This window comes from Coffea eugenioides, chromosome 8 (genome assembly GCF_003713205.1).
Source record: "Coffea eugenioides isolate CCC68of chromosome 8, Ceug_1.0, whole genome shotgun sequence".
Lineage (NCBI taxonomy): Eukaryota > Viridiplantae > Streptophyta > Magnoliopsida > Gentianales > Rubiaceae > Coffea > Coffea eugenioides.
The window spans coordinates 7,713,564-7,731,072 of NC_040042.1; the positions used below are offsets into that span (position 1 = coordinate 7,713,564).

Consider the following 17,509-nt stretch of genomic DNA (forward strand, 5'->3'; position numbering starts at 1 on the left):
GAGAGAAGTATATGCGTAAATGTTTTTACGATTCTAGTCACTCTTTGAATTAATTTTTTCTACACTTTCAATGTAAAATTTCTTTTTTTTTTTAACTAGCAAGTGCGAATACATGATAAGAAATCTTCTTTAGAATTTTAAATTCTCATATAACATATGTGGCATGCCTCAAAATTAACTCATTTTTTTTTTAAAAAAAAGAACCTAGAGTAATAGCGTAAAAAAAATTAATCCACACAATATTTCCTATTGGAAGAAATAATTCCCTACCTTTTCATTTTTCATAAGTAACCAAAAAAAAAATAGAGCAATTTCATAGTTTTTTTTAATATCATACCCTAAGGTTAAATTCACAGTTCGATAGTGACATAAATATTTTTAATTCTTAGATTGTAACAATTTGAATCATTTAAGGTATAAACCATTACCATCATTAAGGGATACAATAATGGGAGGACCATGAAATTTTCCTCAAAACTCAAAAGAAAGCATAATACTACCATGTGTTATTCTATAGTTTAACTTAATGAAAAATGGCCTGCCTAAAAAGGAGAGAGTGGAATACAGAAGAAAATGATTAGTTTTTTATACACTGATAATGTATGATAATTTATTTAAATTTAAATTTAAAATTTAAATTGTACTCATGTGTCATGTGTCATGCATCACTCAATCGTGAATATGTATACATTATCAATGTATAAAAAATTTATCCATACAAAAAAACTGAACATGTTCAGGACTTCTTCATAACAACTATCGTTACAATTTTGAAAGCTTAAGGTTGAGCTAAAAATAAAAATCAATCATTTTCTTCTCATTGTCATGCTCTATTGAAGTACAAACAGTAAACAGACAAGTATATATTGCCGACAGCATAATCATTTTCTCTGTTATTCCTCCGGTAATTTGGCCGAGTCACATGCATTGCTCCCCAATGTTGAATAAACAAAGCCATTGATCACCGACCAAATCCGCAAGAGTGTAGTGAATTTTTTTGGCCTTGAACAAAGTGTTTATTCTCTCTTGACTCTTATTAGTGCTTTTGCCACCTTAAATGTGTGTTTATTTCAAAAAAAAAAGTATAATTATGTTTTTTCTTACATTAAGTTATTACATATGATGCTAAACATGTATGTGTTTATTTGAAGAATCTATAATTAAAACCTTTTTCCTTTTTTGTGGAATTTCTTGTACTTAAAATTATGGCAGAGAAAAACAGAGGATGTGAATAGTTTGAAAACTTATTTTGAAGTGTATTTTTGCTATAATATAAAGTGACACATTTTGTTTATACCTAAAGAAGTTTTCTCCTTTTATGTATAGTAAGATCATTAATTTTGATGGATTAAGATTTCTCTTTGCAGCCCACCATTTTGGGTTGTCCAAGGCTCCTGCAGGCTATAAATGATGTTACTTAGTGAAGATTTAGGAAAACTGATGAGCTCAATCTTGAAAAATATAGCATGAAGAAAATGATGATGATTATACATATCAAGTAATTGTATAGAGCAATCTAATGGTTTTCTATTGTTGTGAGGGATTATCACACCGGTTTGAATACAAAGAAAAGAAAAAAGAAACTCTGAGATTACTAGTTTCATTTTTTCACTAACAAACTTTTGCTTCTTTAATTCACCTAAAATACAGAAATTTTTTCAGGTAACATGAAACAAGACCAGAAGGATGCAATGTGTATTAACAGTAAATGGAAAGACAACAGCCATTGGTACATACTTAAAAATGCATTCGGATAAAATTAGTATTTATAATTATTCGAAGGGCGCTTCCTAACGTTAATTTGAGAAAGAGATCAATAGCAAAATTTATGCAAAAAGAAAGTCAAAGTTTTCAACGGTCAGCCAATGTTTTGAAATTCGAACCGGCCATCGACTCTATTAAGGTCATGGATCAGAGGTTAATGGGTTTGATCCCAACTAAGAATTGGATGATGTCATCATGATGTCATAAATATATTTAATTTTAAAAATTAATATATTATGTAAATTTTCTAAAAACATATTAATACTAAGAAAGGTAGGTTCAATGTATATTTGATGTTTCTAAAATACTTTACAATAAAATAAGGTAGTATAATTAAGTATTAATTTATGCAATTTACAATTTAATGCATATTCAACAAGTTTAGAACCAAATTGGAGGGCTTATTTGAAAAGTAATACAAGAATTTGGGACTGTAGCTATAAGTTATAAAATGTTTCTAGGTGTAATCATAGTTTTCTAATGCTCTATGGGTCAAATCATAAAATTCATAAAATGTTTCTAGGTGAATTTTTTACTTTCTTTTTTTAATATTTTATCCCTTTTTGAGAGAGATTTATGGTAGGATATGTAAAGAGATTTGAGAATAGGTAAAAGAAAGAATCAAAAAAGGAAAACAAAAAAGGTAAAAGAGGAAAAGATGAAAAAAAACCCAATTTCAAGCGGTTCTTCCGGTTTCTGGTCAAACTCGATTTTTTATCAGGTTTAACCAAGTTTTTGTTTGACGGTTTTTAGGACAACTTGAACCAAATGCTTACTCGATTTTCAGTTCAATCGGTTGAACAGCCCAATTCGATCCGAGTTTCAAAACACGGCGGTGAAGAAGACTTTTAGAGTTTTTTCTATTATCAAATCCAAGATTCGAATCCTATATCTAACAATTGAGGGCAGAAGAAGTGTGAGGACGGGTGGGTGGGTTAATAATGATAATAAAAAAAAGAGCAGAATAGACCAATCCAAAAAGCTTCTTTTTTTCCTGTTCAAGAATAGAATATTGGAAATGCATTGTTTAGCAAAAGGGGCGTGTAGGCACCCTGTCACAACTTTGGAGTCTTGATTGATCGTAAAATGCTTAAAGATAATGAAGCTCTTTTCGAAAATCAAATTGGGGAATAACAATGAAGTTTTATAGCTTTAAACTAATAAAAGATAAAAAAAAAAGTCACTTTAAGCTAACAAAAGATAAAAACAGAGCCACAGAAACCGAAACAGGTGTTGAAACTTCTCATTTCCCAGACCAGACAGCATGAAACTTTCATATAACAAAATGAGCACAATCTCCTTTCCTTTATTGATGGTTGTAAATTAAGTACTTCAAGCAAATATTTGTAATTGCTCTTACGAGTGAATTGCTTAAACAAAATAAAAGGTAATTTTACAATGTCAAATCTTACATTATATTATAAGAATGGGGTGTTTCAGTAATTTTGAAGAGTAAATTAATCATTTTATCTATGCATCCAAAGTGCATTTAAGAACCAATGATTGTCAGGTCAAAAAGTAAGGAGCTTGATATCCCTTAAGCAAGGTTTGTAAAATCGGGATCCTACGTAGGATCGATTTTAGTTTCACAGGATCGGATCGTAGGATCGGATCGTAGAATCGTAAGATCCTACCAAAAGCTCTTAATTGCAATTAAAGGTTGCAATTCTTTGATAAATTACAAATATACCACAAATATTTTCATTTATTTGCAAAATGGAGCTTCGTATTTCACAAATTTACAAAAAATTGTAGGATCGTACGATCCTACGATCCTACGATCCTATACGATCCTGAACGATCCTGCACGATCCTACACGATCCTGCTACGATTCTATGCGATCCTGCAAAAAATTAATATGATTTGCGACTCTGCATACGATCCGGATCGATTTTGGTTATCCGGATCGTAGGATCGTACGATCCTACGATCCGGATCGCGATTTTGACAACTATGCCCTTAAGCTGAATCTTGAGTTTGAGCAGCGTAAACAAAGAAAACGACGTATAATGATCCATTCCCAAAAGGAGTTCGCGGTGCAACAGTGCCCATTTCGAATTAATCGGAGCCTAATAGGTTAAGATGGTTACTGTTACAAAATTTACACTATTCTTACGTGTTAGTGTATTATTTTCACTTTCAAACTTCTTCGTATTTCTATTTTGCATTAGTGCCTTATAGTTATGGTTATGTCTAGTCAATTTTAATTTCTTAATATTAAAAAAAAAATAAAAGTTCACCTATGAAAGAAAATTTGCAGATTGCCACACCAGCTAAGATTACAAACTAACAAGTTATCCAAATTATGGTTTATAAACACTTCACTCCTGTATTTCAGGCGGATGTGCCTAATTTTGTAGTATGTTCAAATTAGAATCATGGTACTCTTTTTTTCTTTTTCCGACACAATAGTTCTACAATTTTTATTCTATACTAGGAGCAAGGGAAGGGACCTGAAGAGGCCCAATGAAAAATCAATAGGGACTGAACCGTGCATCCGTTTGAAACCACTTTTTTAAAGTGACTGACCACATATAGTGTTAGATGATGGCTTTGACCTCCCACTTCACCAAACCTTACAAGCTTTGGTGGTGGCCACTGAGTCAAACTTAGTGGTTAAAATCTTGGTACTCATTTTATTAGTTATTCCGTTTGTTTTACTTCACTATGAAATATTATTACCACAATCTTTCCTTTTACAATAAGAGTAATTTGACAAAAAATTCATAAAAATTAATGAAAAGAATTAGTACAGTATTTCTCCACATAGGAGTAGTTTCTTCCAATAAGAAATTTACCAAAAGAATGAACTATTTTCTTGGTATAGGAGAGTTGTGGATCACCATTTTCTTAGGAAAAGTTCTTGTGGTGACTCATTTTACACACAAAATTAGATTTGGAAATTAGTACTCTCCAAAAAAAAAAGAAAAAAAAGAAACCTCATGACTATTAAGTATTTCTGCTACAAACAAAAAGGTTTGTACTTTGTAATTTGTATTAAGAGTTCTTGAATAGAAAGTGTAGAAAGAAATATTAATCAAGTAAATAACCCCATTATGCTGCCAAAAAACCCAAAAAAGTTAAAGTTGCTACTTTTTTTTTCCAGCTTCTTTACTATATTATTATTTTTGGCAACAATTGTCATGGCGATCTTTTTGGCATGATTTTTTTTTTTTTTGGCATGATTGAAGTACCAATAATAGACTATTTTCGGCCGAAAACTGAAATGTGTAAGGAAGAAAGGGAATAAAAAGACAAGCGAAGCCACTCCAACAAAAAGTTAAAAACAAGAAGCCAACAAGAAAGCCAAAGCCAAAGCCAAAGCCAAAGCCAAACAAGAATAACTGCAGAACAAAACATTCGCCAAAAAGCTCCCACAAATTTCATCTAGTTCTTTCTCAGTTAATTACCAGAACTGAAAGCAACCCCCTGAATATTAAACAAAACCCACCACCACCACCACAAAACGTTGGTGGGGTGGGAGGTTAAGAGATCAAATCCTGCCTCCCATTATTTGCCATAAAAATGGGGCACGCCACTTCAAGTGGCTTCCAGTCGAGTGAACAGTGCATTCATCAGGATTAGTAGCTCACTGTAGGTCTATTTATCGACAAAAAAAAAAAAATTAAACAATTACAAAAGGAAACCCAACTTTCCACATGAAAAAGTGAAGAAAACGGTGCCCATTACAGCAGCAACACAGCCCCATTAGGCCACTTTCCATAAAAACATTTAAATCCCGCTTGCAAGAAAATATACTTTCCTTCATCACTATTCAATTGGAAGATTTCCTTCAAATTCCACCTTTTATTCTTCACCTGTCTCTCTCTTGTGTGTGTGTTTTCACCCTTAGTGTGTTTTTTGTGTGTTGAGTTTTGTGAGAATTGTGATGAGCAATGGCAACTTTAGGGGATATAGCAGTGTCTGCAGCATTTAACATCGTTGGTGCTTTTGCATTCTTGTTGGCTTTTGCTTTGTTGAGACTTCAACCAATCAATGACAGAGTTTACTTTCCCAAATGGTACATTTCTGGGAAGAGGAGCAGTCCAAGGCATGCTGGTGGGAGTTTTGTTGGGAAATTTGTGAATCTCAATGTCAAGACTTACTTCACTTTCCTTAACTGGATGCCTCAAGCTCTGAAGATGAGTGAGGCTGAGATTATTGACCATGCTGGTCTTGATTCTGCTGTTTTCTTGAGGATTTATCTTCTGGGGTACTCTCAAAAACTCTCCTTTTTCTGTAGTTTAAGATAATTTGACGGTTTTGCCTTCTGGGTGCCTCTTATAGTTCACAAATTTCAGTCTTTCTCTTGGATGCTGCAATAGTTTAACTGGTTAGTGCATGGAAAAGTTGAATATTGAACTCTTAAATTTGATTGTCTTGTTTTTGCGTTTTTGTCTAGTCATTGCGTTGTTTGTACCTTTTTTATGAGAACTTAACGCTAGGGGGCTACAAATTTATTGATTTGGCCACGTTTTAAGTTACTGACTAAAATTGCTGTTTTCTTGGCTTCTGGTTTAAGTTTTTTATTTGGCTTTGGTGGCGAATAAATTTGGGCTTGTCAAGTTTAAAATACAAGAAAAGAAGAAAATTTTGATACTTGTTACTGTCTTGTGAAAGGTATTTATCAGGGGCAGTTAACACTGAGATGGTAGTATTTGAGAAACATTTTGACTTTTCAATCCTGACTAGTTCTCAGAAAAATAAAAAGTGTTCGGGGTTGGTAAATTCTGTCTTTGTCCAGATTCTTAGATTTTGGCGAGAAAGAATCGATTTTGTCCTATACTTTGTTTTGTTTTTCTTGGATTTTTTTTTAGTATTGTTTTGTTTTTCTTGGATTTTTTTTTTAGTATCATCTGATGGCTCTCTCTCTCTCTCTCTCTCTCTCGCGCTTTGGGCGTTTGCAATTTTTCTTTTTAGCAGTCTAGCTGTCGTTGCTCACTTCACCTTGGTTTCTCGAAGTAAATTACAGTTTTCCAAGGAGTGATTCCCATTTGTGGGCAGTTCTGCAAATGGCCTGGGTTATCAAAGTAGGTTAATGTTCTTGAATGGTCTCTAAGACTCCAGAAGTGGGCATTAGATGTAGAGTGCAGATAGAGCAATATTACATGGATCGGTAGAGGTATTGAAGATAATTTGCTTTCTGTTTTCAAATCAGCATACCATGCAACCACAGGGAATACAAGATGCCAGGGAACTCAGTAGTTTAGGCATATGACTACTTGTCTCATCAAAAGTACATTTAATAAGCAAATAATGGAAAGGCTGTTGAGAAATGCCTGGACTATGGACTAGATATATAGTTTAAATCCATAGACTACAATTTGCTGTAATGAAGATTATGCAGTTTTCCTTGAAAATCTCACACCCTTTGTTAGACATTAGAAGAATGAGTTATGCATGCCCCTTCACTTAGATTTCTGAGGATCTCACAATTAAGATTGAGGAAAGTGAAAGGACGACGTCGGATTTTCCATTTGTTTCTTTCAAAGAAAGCATACAACTGGATATTTTGGAGTTGGTAATCAAGTAAAACCAATTTCGGTTTTTATCAATCATTAGCAGATAAGTTGTGATTAATTGTTTCCTTAGCACAAAGTATTTTAATTCTTTGCCTATGATAATCTGGTTGATAAACTTTGATCAATTGGGGGAGGGCAGATATTTGGACAAGTCCAGGATGTCATATCTGCCTACAGCAATGTTAATTTCGCTGAAACACAGTTTCATTTCTCCAGGCAAAAATTTTTGTCAAAATATTCATTAATCACTCTGGAGAATTGTACCTTGCAATGCCGGCTCCATTCTGCCCAAGTTGGATTTTGATGAACTGGACAAATTCTTTCCAAGTGTTTGATCATATAACCGTCACCTAGAGTGCAGCCATTCTCCTCTGCCTATGGTAGCTAGCTTTAAAGACCTGAAAACATTAACCATCATTGTCTTGAAGAAGTTCTTGTCCTGTCTTGGTGAGCCTCTACTGTTTTTGCTTCTGAGACCATGATTTTGATTCTTTTCATGAAATGAGCTAAAATTATGGGTTTAATTTTAGGATTAATTTGATGCAAGAATTGTCTTTGTAGTTGTGAATTTTGTTGCCTATAGAAATACAAAGAAGGCAGTCTGAATTAAGGAACCACAAATAGCAGTTTTAGCATGCTAACTGGGTTAATGAAATAGATCTACAAAGTCAGTATGTGGTCTTATATGATCTTGCCTTAGCAGGATTCTTCTATCATATGGGTTTGATCACTGATCCTGCAGTGCTCCTTTCTCTGTTGTTATATAGGGATAATCCTTTAGTAGATAATGAGCACATGTGGAAATAGGTTATCTCCCTGCCTTATGCATCTAGTACAATTCCATAAGAGCTGTTTCCGTGTTGAGTAATATAAGAGGTACAGGTGACACAAGCCATGAGATTAGAGTTAGAATAATTGGGAAAAGGAAATGGCTGAAGGCCATGTTTTGAGAAATCTCAATTTACTTAATGCTTTATAGCTTCAGATTGACTTTAGCATATTGAATATCTTTATAATTGATAGTTATGGAAATCTTTTGAATCATAAAGTGAAAAAGAATCTGTCTTCAAAACGAGATTGAAGCTAAGTTTTTCACCATCTTCTGTCATTCCGGAATTTCTGGGTCTATTTTCAAACTTTTGGTTCATTACCTTTAGTATTACCATATTCTGTAATGGAGTGCAACTTTCATATTAGTCTGACCCACCATAATCATCTGGAATGATTCTATCTTTTCCGAACAAATTTTGCCTGGGATTTAGCTAAACTACCACATGTCAACTGTTCAATTGCCTTCCTTCCACAAGTCTGTTTTTGATTTATTGTTGTCTTTTTTAAGAGATTGCTGACTCTATTTAAAGCTTTGGCCTTGTGGTGCTCAGATTCTCTCAGCACAAAAAGCTGGATGGAAGAATACTACTTTATCACATTTCTGATCCCAAATAAATGACAGTCTTACTTGATTGCCAAGGCTTCAGCTTGTGCAATTGACGAATTCCCAATCTCCCTTGACAATGTTATTCATCTCTAGGCAAACTGCTTGTGCCTATTCATACCATATTGCTTCCAAGGCTCCCATTGGTATCTGATTTGACCCATCCTACCATAGGCAGTCTTTGATTAACTGGCTGCTCAGATATACTCTTATGCAATTTACTTCCTGGAATGCTGATTCATATCCTTTCACATATTACGAAAATTCGCTTAGGGTTTTCGTTGGGCTTGGTAGAGAGATTTAAGATACTTTCATATCTCCTTTTCCTATGTGCCAACCAAAAGCAAAGTCGAGTTCAATCCACCTCTTAGCCCTCCTCCTCTTTGCCCCATTAGTCTTTTACCTTTTTGTTTCTGCTATTTTTTCTTGTCCTTCCTCTCTCAATATATCATGACTGGTACAAAGAAAATTGGTAACATCAGTTTGTGTTAGGCATGATGTGACTCTGTCCTTTTACTTTGAAGACAATGAAATTTGCGTGCTAAATTAAGCACCTTCTTAAGGAGTTTATTCCCCTTCCTTTTTCTTTCGTGTTAAAACTCATATTATGAGTTAACAGATGTCTCTTTTGCATAATTTGACATTTGTTGAAGTTTAAGATAATAACCTTTGTTGTCTTTAACAGGTTAAAGATTTTTGTTCCAATGGCTGCTGTAGCACTCGTGGTTCTCATTCCAGTGAATGTATCGGATGGGACATTATATTCCCTCAACAAAGATTTGGTCATTAGCAACATTGATAAGCTTTCAATATCAAATGTTCGTTCCAAATCGATTAAGTAAGTATTTTCCTTTTTTTTCAGCTTTGCCACATCTGATATCCTCTTGTTAGACAATTAAGAAAATTATGGGCAGAAGACTTCAATAATTCATTGTTAGGCATCCCTTAGTTGCAGCTCAGTTTTATTAATCTGAATAACCTACCATCCAATTCAGATAGAATGTATCAAGGATTATTTTTCAGTTATTTTTAAGGCATGCTTCTTTTTTAAAATAATAAATCATACAAAGACATAGTAAGAAGTTTAGACATGTATTTAACTAGATAGTCCACACTGCATGGGAATTTTCAACCTTTTTTTGAAAAAATCCTGTTTTCTTTTCCGAAATAATTGCCAAAACTTCCATTTTCTGACAAACCACCCATTTATACTCTTAATTATAAAAAACATCAACTTTCCTTATAGCAAGAACTAAGAAGATCCTATCCAGCCTAATAAAAAAAATCTACGGGATAAACCCCAATTAACTGCTAATAGACAATTATTGTGGTGCCTCAGGACACCACTCCATCTCCTAGCAGCATGTTGTACATCAATTGCCACGGATTTCTACTTCTGAAGGAATCTGATAAAAGAAACTGTATTCACATTTTAAATTGTCAAAATTGGATGGATGTATAATTACTAAAGGAACGTAATTGTTGTTAGATTAATTTAACAAATCATACTGAGTAATAAGCTTCTTTCCTTGTATCATATAATGCTATAGAGGTTTCCCATCTGTGCAGAATTTAAGGAACTTAGGTGAAATGTTCGATTCTAGTTTTTTTTCTTCTTTTTGTTGACAGATTTTTACAGGAAAAGAGTGGCAAGAGCAAAGCTTCCTTACCCCATGTTTAAGTGATACCTCTATATATGTTTTTTGACTTTGGTTTAGGTTGGTGAATAGTAGCTGTGTGTGCATGGATATAAGAATTTATTTGGTATAATGTTAGTTATAACTCTTTTTCTGTGATCAAATCCCAGGTTTTTTTTCCACATATCGATGCAATACCTGTTCACATTTTGGACATGTTGATTGTTGTACAAGGAATATAGCCGGGTAGCATCAATGAGGTTAAGATTTTTGGCTTCACAAGGTAGAAGGGCTGAGCAATTCACAGTGAGTTAAACTTCATTTCTTTGCCATTTCATGATCTTGACTTTGTATTTCTTTTCTTTTTCCAAGTCTTATCTACTTTCCTTTAGATGTGTGAAGCTGTTTACAAGAAAGTTAATGCACAATTAGAAATGAACAAGTACTTCAATCAGTGGACTGTAGCATATGACCAAAGGCTCCTTTAACCATGCAAATATTTTGGACTATTGGTTTGCAACATCTATTGGCACATTACTGTCACATGCTGTTAGAGATGTAATGTGCTTGTTACAATTCAATTGTAGGTGCATTATCACCCTTCTGGAGACTGGATGGGGTTTTCTTTGATACCCACTGTATTGACCCAAAATTGTACACTATTTTTAGCAACTTGTTGGGCCCTCAATTGCATGTGACAAAAGCATCATTCTTAGTTCAAACTGTTCCGATATCATGTGGTACAACCATTGAAAAATAACATACATACTGTTACTGAATCCTGTAGTAATGGACATACCTGTTTTAATAGCCCAAGAAAATATGTCACGTAGCCCTCCATTGTCTATTTTGGTTAACTAGGTGACTGGTTTTAGGAAGAGGAAGCATTTTCTGTATTACTTAGGAAGAGCACCTCTTTTCAAGTAAAATGACAGAAGTGATTATCTCAGATTTTCTAGTCTAACTTCCTCCTTGTATTTTGGTTTGCATAAATTTGATTTCATTTGTTTTGATGACATTCTTTTTGATGTACATATTTCAGGTTCTTGTTAGGAATATACCACATGTTTCTGGTCGCTCCACATCGGATAGTGTCGAGAATTTCTTCAGCAAAAACCACCCAGAACATTATCTGTGTCATCAGGTAATATGGTGTTTTAAATGCTTTCACGCTTTCAGAGAGATGCCTTATTTTTAAATGGTAATTCCATCAAATGCACTCCAACTATCTGCTTCTATTTGAAGTTTGCATATCATATGTTCAAGAGTATTATTTTGGTATTGAATGAATTGTACATTGTACCAATGCCTTGTTGTTCCATGTTATATACTGATTATCTTTCTTCAGGCTGTCTATAATGCTAACAAGTTTGCAAGACTTGTCCGAAAGAGAAATAGACTTCAAAACTGGTTAGACTATAACCAGCTGAAATTTGAAAGAAACCCAGAAAAGAGACGGAGAAGAAAGGTAGATGCTTTACTGGGTTGAAATAAGACTAGTCAGATGTCAATGACACATGCTATACGGAATGTTTTGTTAATAGTTTCTTGTGTTCCTCCTAAGCAGAATGGTTTCCTTGGACTTTGGGGAGAAAAAATTGACTCCATTGACTTCTATAAGCATCAAATAAAGGAGCTTGATAAAAAAGTAAGTTGTAGTTACCTTCAACCAAATCTTGAAAAACAATTATCATTATAACATTTTATTTGTCTTTTTCCTTTATATTACAGTAGCCACCTCCAAATGAAGTTAGTTGCTTACTTGTTTATAACATCATTTTTTGCAAACGACTATCCCTAATCTCGGTATCGCTTATTAGTTGACAATGGAGCGTCAGAAAGTTCTCAAGGATCCAAAAGCTATCATGCCTGCTGCCTTTGTATCATTCAATTCGAGATGGGGGGCAGCTGTTTGTGCACAGACACAACAAAGCAAGAACCCGACACTGTGGCTAACAAAATGGGCCCCTGAACCCCGCGATATATACTGGAAAAATCTTGCAATCCCCTATGTTTCTCTAACTATTCGTAGATTCATAATATCAGTAGCAGTCTTTGCTTTGATCTTCTTTTACATGATACCAATAGCATTTGTGCAATCCTTGGCGAACTTGGAGGGTTTGGAGAAGGTCGCTCCATTCCTTAGGCCGGTGACCGAACTGTAAGCACAGTTTACTCAATTTTCTCATTTTGTAACTTGTATGATCTTTTTTGGTAAAGCTGGTTTCACAATATGTAATCTAAAAATGTGATTCATTGCACAGTAAATTGATTTTAGTTCATATGAATAATATGTATTTCAGTTTTAATCTACATCCTGATATCTCATCTTACATATGTCTCGCTCCATTTCCTTCTCTTTTATTTTTTTCCCAACAATATTTTCTGCTGGAATTGGTTTTTAACTATATTGTTCTGTTAAATATATTGCATTTCTAGTTGGAAAAGCATACCTTATACATTTGCAAAGTAAAAAGACAGAATTGGTAAGATGGAAAGGATGGAACTTACTGGATGTTATGATGGGTTAGTGGTTTAATCCTTGGCAGATCTTTTTTTGTTAAAAAAAAAAAAAAGAAAATTTAATGAGGGCAGAAATGAGAACCTAAAAAATGACACAAATTGTAGAACCAAAGCCCTTGTATTGCAATATGACTTTCATATCAACAACATTACATGTACCTTTAGATTTGTCATTTCTTTGCAGTTGTTCCTTTTATAGTTCATTCTTGATGGAAGTTGACATATCTTTCATAAAGGGATATATCATTTTGTATTCCTTCACACATTTTGTTGATTCTCGGGCACTTTTATCTCTAAAACTTGTCTCCAAATTTTTTGAAACATTCAATAATGCAGCTTTCATTTCTAAAAGTTTGGTCTTCTTCTAATCTTATTTACGGTATCCAAGAATATCACGCAGAGCATTGGATGATGGAGTGCCTGGGCTAAAAAGTTGACCTTCTGTGCTGATTCATTGGTTGTCTTTTTTTCCCATGTATTATCAATTTCTTTTTATGGTACTAAAAACTTCTTTATTATTCTTAAAAAATCATATTTACTGTCGCTTGCTCTTAGACAATGCCCAACGATATTTTAGTCCTCTTGGTGTATGGGTCTTTATTTCAACAAATAAAGTTCTGGAAATGTTGTGCAGGAAATTTATCAAGTCTTTCCTTCAGGGTTTCCTTCCTGGTCTGGCACTTAAAATCTTTTTGTTTGCTCTTCCAACAATATTGATGATAATGTCAAAAGTTGAGGGATATGTAGCCAAATCAACATTAGAAAGGAAAGCAGCAGCCAAGTATTATTACTTTATGTTGGTCAATGTGTTCTTGGGGAGCATAATTGCAGGAACAGCATTTCAGCAACTTCGTGCATTCCTTCACCAATCAGCTACACAGTAATCCTCTATCCATCCTGTGGCTTTCTTTTCTGATTCTTTATTTCTTTTTCAAGTATGAGGATCATGAATAATTAGTTTAGAGTTTCCAACATTATCAAATAGATTTTTTTTTCCCAATGGGCAAACATGATATCACAACTAATGCTTATTATACCTTCTCCGATTATTCTTATTTGCACAACTAGATTGGTGTCATGCACAGAATCACTTGCTTTTAGGCTTGTTGCATTTGGTACTTTAACATCTTGATATTAATTTTATTTTGACATCCATTTCTGATGTTTGATTTGTTTTTATGAACCTTGGTATCAGTCCAGCTTATCGCCTACTTGACTCACCTTATTTGTTAATCTTATTCTGTTTGTTTCTTAAAAAGTATTAACGTCTATTGCTACAATCACTATGTCCTCTGAATATGGTTTTGGTATCGTCAATTTTGTGAGTCACAAAGCAAGAGAAACTTAGTTCTCATGTAAATAGAGCACATTCAGTGATTTTATCTTCTATGAACTTATAGAGTAGAAAATTTACTGGTTGCTTCGTCTCAAGTATGATTATCGTTCTACTCTCAACATAGTATAACTGTTCAAGTGGTCAATAATCTTCTGTTATGACTTCACAAAACTATTGCATACCCAAATTAGCCACTATGGCTTGTTGTAATATGTCCATGCTGGACCATGCATAGAATGCTCAAGTCATATTTTCCAGATGAATGTTTAAACAGTTAAGATCATGCATGAGTGTCAGTGAGATTTGACACATCTCTATCATAGCAATTGTGATTGAAGAATTTACTAGAAGTATATAGTATCTATTTGCATCAGCAGCTTCTTGTCTTAATTCTACTTTTTATGGCTGGGATTACTTCACAAAGAAGGAGCATGTTGCATGCAAAATTAGGATGAAAATTGGGAAACTTATGCTGTTGTGTGATACAATTACGATTGTGAGATTACCAACAGATTTCATATTTGTGGACCAGTCTTCCTAAAATTATTTGGTCAATTTTCACTGAAATTTTTCCTGCTGTTTCAAATTTGGATTATGACACTGCTCGGGCCTTCTGACAGGATTCCAAGAACCATTGGTGTGTCAATACCGATGAAGGCTACCTTTTTCATCACCTACATAATGGTTGATGGTTGGGCTGGCATTGCTAGTGAGATTTTAAGGTTGAAGCCTTTAGTCATTTTTCACCTTAAAAACATGTTCATTGTCAAAACTGAAAGAGACAGAGTGAAGGCAATGGACCCCGGGAGTGTAGATTTTCCTGAGACACTTCCAAGTCTTCAACTATACTTCTTGCTCGGACTGGTGTATGCTGTGGTCACTCCAATACTTCTTCCTTTTATATTGGTATTCTTTGCCTTTGCGTACTTCGTCTACCGTCATCAGGTTAGCATGCATAATTGATATGGTCTGGTTATTTTCTGCTTTCTCATTTGCATCCATTTCCTCTGGAATGAAATCTCATTGAGCCTGGCTATGATGAATTAATTTATGCTGGAGACATAGGAAGAACAATAGTTGCTGAAAAGAGTTTTAGACTTTAAAGTGAATGGGGGCAATTTTAAATCACATTATGCCTGTTCAGATTTCAACTGATCGTTAAGCTGGACATGGATGAAACAAGGGCAATGCATACTGAATTTCAAATATGTGTTATCTTTTATATTCTGAACAATATAGAAAATTGCTAATCGAAATATGGTTTTAAAGTGAAGATTTTAAGATCTAATGTGAATTTAGGTTGTTTTCTCATTGGTTGTGATTGAGATAAAAATGCTTTCAAACTCCATTAGTTCATTGGTTGTGATTGACATAAAAATGCTTTCAAACTCTATTAGTTACAACATACTCTTTTCGTGTTGTAGTTGAATATCTGAAATTAGAACTCCTCTAGAGTTAAAGTATAGCTAAATGGCATCAGAATATTTTTGGCAGCAAATTTAGATTCTTATTCTTCTCTGCTACTTCAAACTCTATTAGTTACGACATACTCTTTTTGTGTTGTAGTTGAAATTCTGAATTTAGAACTCCTCTAGAATTAAAATCTATAGCTAAATGGCATCAGAATATTTTTAGCAGCAAATTTACATTCTTATTCTTCTCTGCTACATCACGCAGGTAATCAACGTGTACAACCAACAATATGAGAGTGCTGGTGCCTTTTGGCCACACGTTCATAGTCGTATCATTTGGAGCTTATTGATTTCTCAACTTCTTTTAATGGGTCTACTGAGCACCAAAAAGGCTGCAAACTCTACTCCTTTGATCATTGTGTTACCTATATTGACATTAGCCTTCCACAATTACTGTAAGAATCGGTTTGAACCTGCATTCAGAAAGTATCCACTGGAGGTGAGCTCCATGTCTGATGGTTTCTATAGTACTTTGACTAGGACCTTTCATGTTGATGCCATATACCTGGTCTATGCTTTATAGTATCTGTGATTGTCTTAACTTCATGTACATTTCTGGCGCTGCATGCAGAAATGTGGTAGTCAGCTGATTGAAACTCCATTTTGTTCTTATTACTTGCTTTTTCACATTTTTTTAATTTTAGAGTGGATAATTTTGTTCTGATTTCAACTTTCTGTTCTGTGCATTATCCTGCTTGTGGTGAGAACAAATCATCACTGCATTCAATAAATGACACTAATTCTTACTCTAATTTCTGAGATCTTGTTGGAACATGTGCCTTCTGTCATCAAACTCTTTCATGGTATTTTGCATCTGATGGAATTATTGTGTCCTGAGTTTATTGTTGAAAGCCAAATTATGTGCAGAATATGATTATGGTTGTTTAGTGTTCCCCTAAGTCCCAAGACATAGCTCTCATTTTCTGCTGATCTATCACTGGCTTGATTTGCTTCACAAAACTTATGCTCCTTGGAAGCAGAAATCTGTTGCATGCGGTTTGTTGTCTTTTTTTGAGTTTGCTTAGGGGCAGAATTGTCGTGCATTTATTGTCTTGTTTTGAAAATGTTGGTTGCTTAATGTACTAATAAAAGCATTATTTTAATCACCAGGAAGCGATGGATAAGGATTTAGAAGATCGCCCCTCTGAATCTGATGTCAATTTAAAATCTTTCTTGGCGGATGCTTACTTGCATCCTATATTCCGCTCTTTTGAAGAAGTTGAATTAGTGGAGGTTAGAGTTGACAAAAGCCAAGCTCATATTCCAAGTCCATCAGGAAGCAGTTCTTCATCTTCACACCACGACATCCATCATCATGAAGATAAGCCATCTCATAGTGTTCATCACCATGAATATGAACCGCCTAGTAATGTGTATCACTACGAAGCTGAGGTATCGAGTAATGTTTATGAATATGACACAGAGTCGTACCATAATGTATATCACTATTGAGACTAACTTTCTTGGTATGATTAGTTTAAGTTGCTTGCACAGCCTAACCACCATAGCAGTTAGTTTCAAGAGGTTAATATGAGCTAACCCAATGTAAACTGGATTCTGATGTTTTGTCCATTGTTCTGATTGGTGTGAGCTAAGAATTTGAGTGAGAAGCTATGCGATCTTTATCGTGCCTTTTTTTCTCTCTTCATTCCTTTGCCTGTCGATGTTGATGTGATGTTTTTCATGCTGTTTGATCTTTTTTCTTATTGTTTTCCCTCAATTTCGATTTTAAAGAGTGGAATACACAATTTATTTGAAACTGTAGAGCTATATAAAAAGTTGAATCCCATACCAAAAGAGTAACAGCAATGCAATATGC

The 17,509-nt window shown here is 34.3% G+C and overlaps 1 protein-coding gene across 1 annotated transcript; it reads left to right on the plus strand.

Annotated features, from left to right (window-relative positions):
• Nucleotides 1-5,616: 5,616 nt before the first annotated feature.
• On the plus strand, nucleotides 5,617-17,300 carry LOC113779898 (CSC1-like protein At1g32090). The gene is given in 11 exon segments (XM_027325673.1): nucleotides 5,617-5,978; nucleotides 9,408-9,560; nucleotides 10,530-10,665; nucleotides 11,402-11,503; nucleotides 11,708-11,827; nucleotides 11,927-12,007; nucleotides 12,180-12,520; nucleotides 13,517-13,762; nucleotides 14,839-15,163; nucleotides 15,896-16,129; nucleotides 16,801-17,300. Coding segments are annotated over 11 exon segments (2,397 nt in total). The 5' UTR covers nucleotides 5,617-5,661; the 3' UTR covers nucleotides 17,143-17,300.
• The last annotated feature ends 209 nt before the right edge of the window (nucleotides 17,301-17,509 follow it).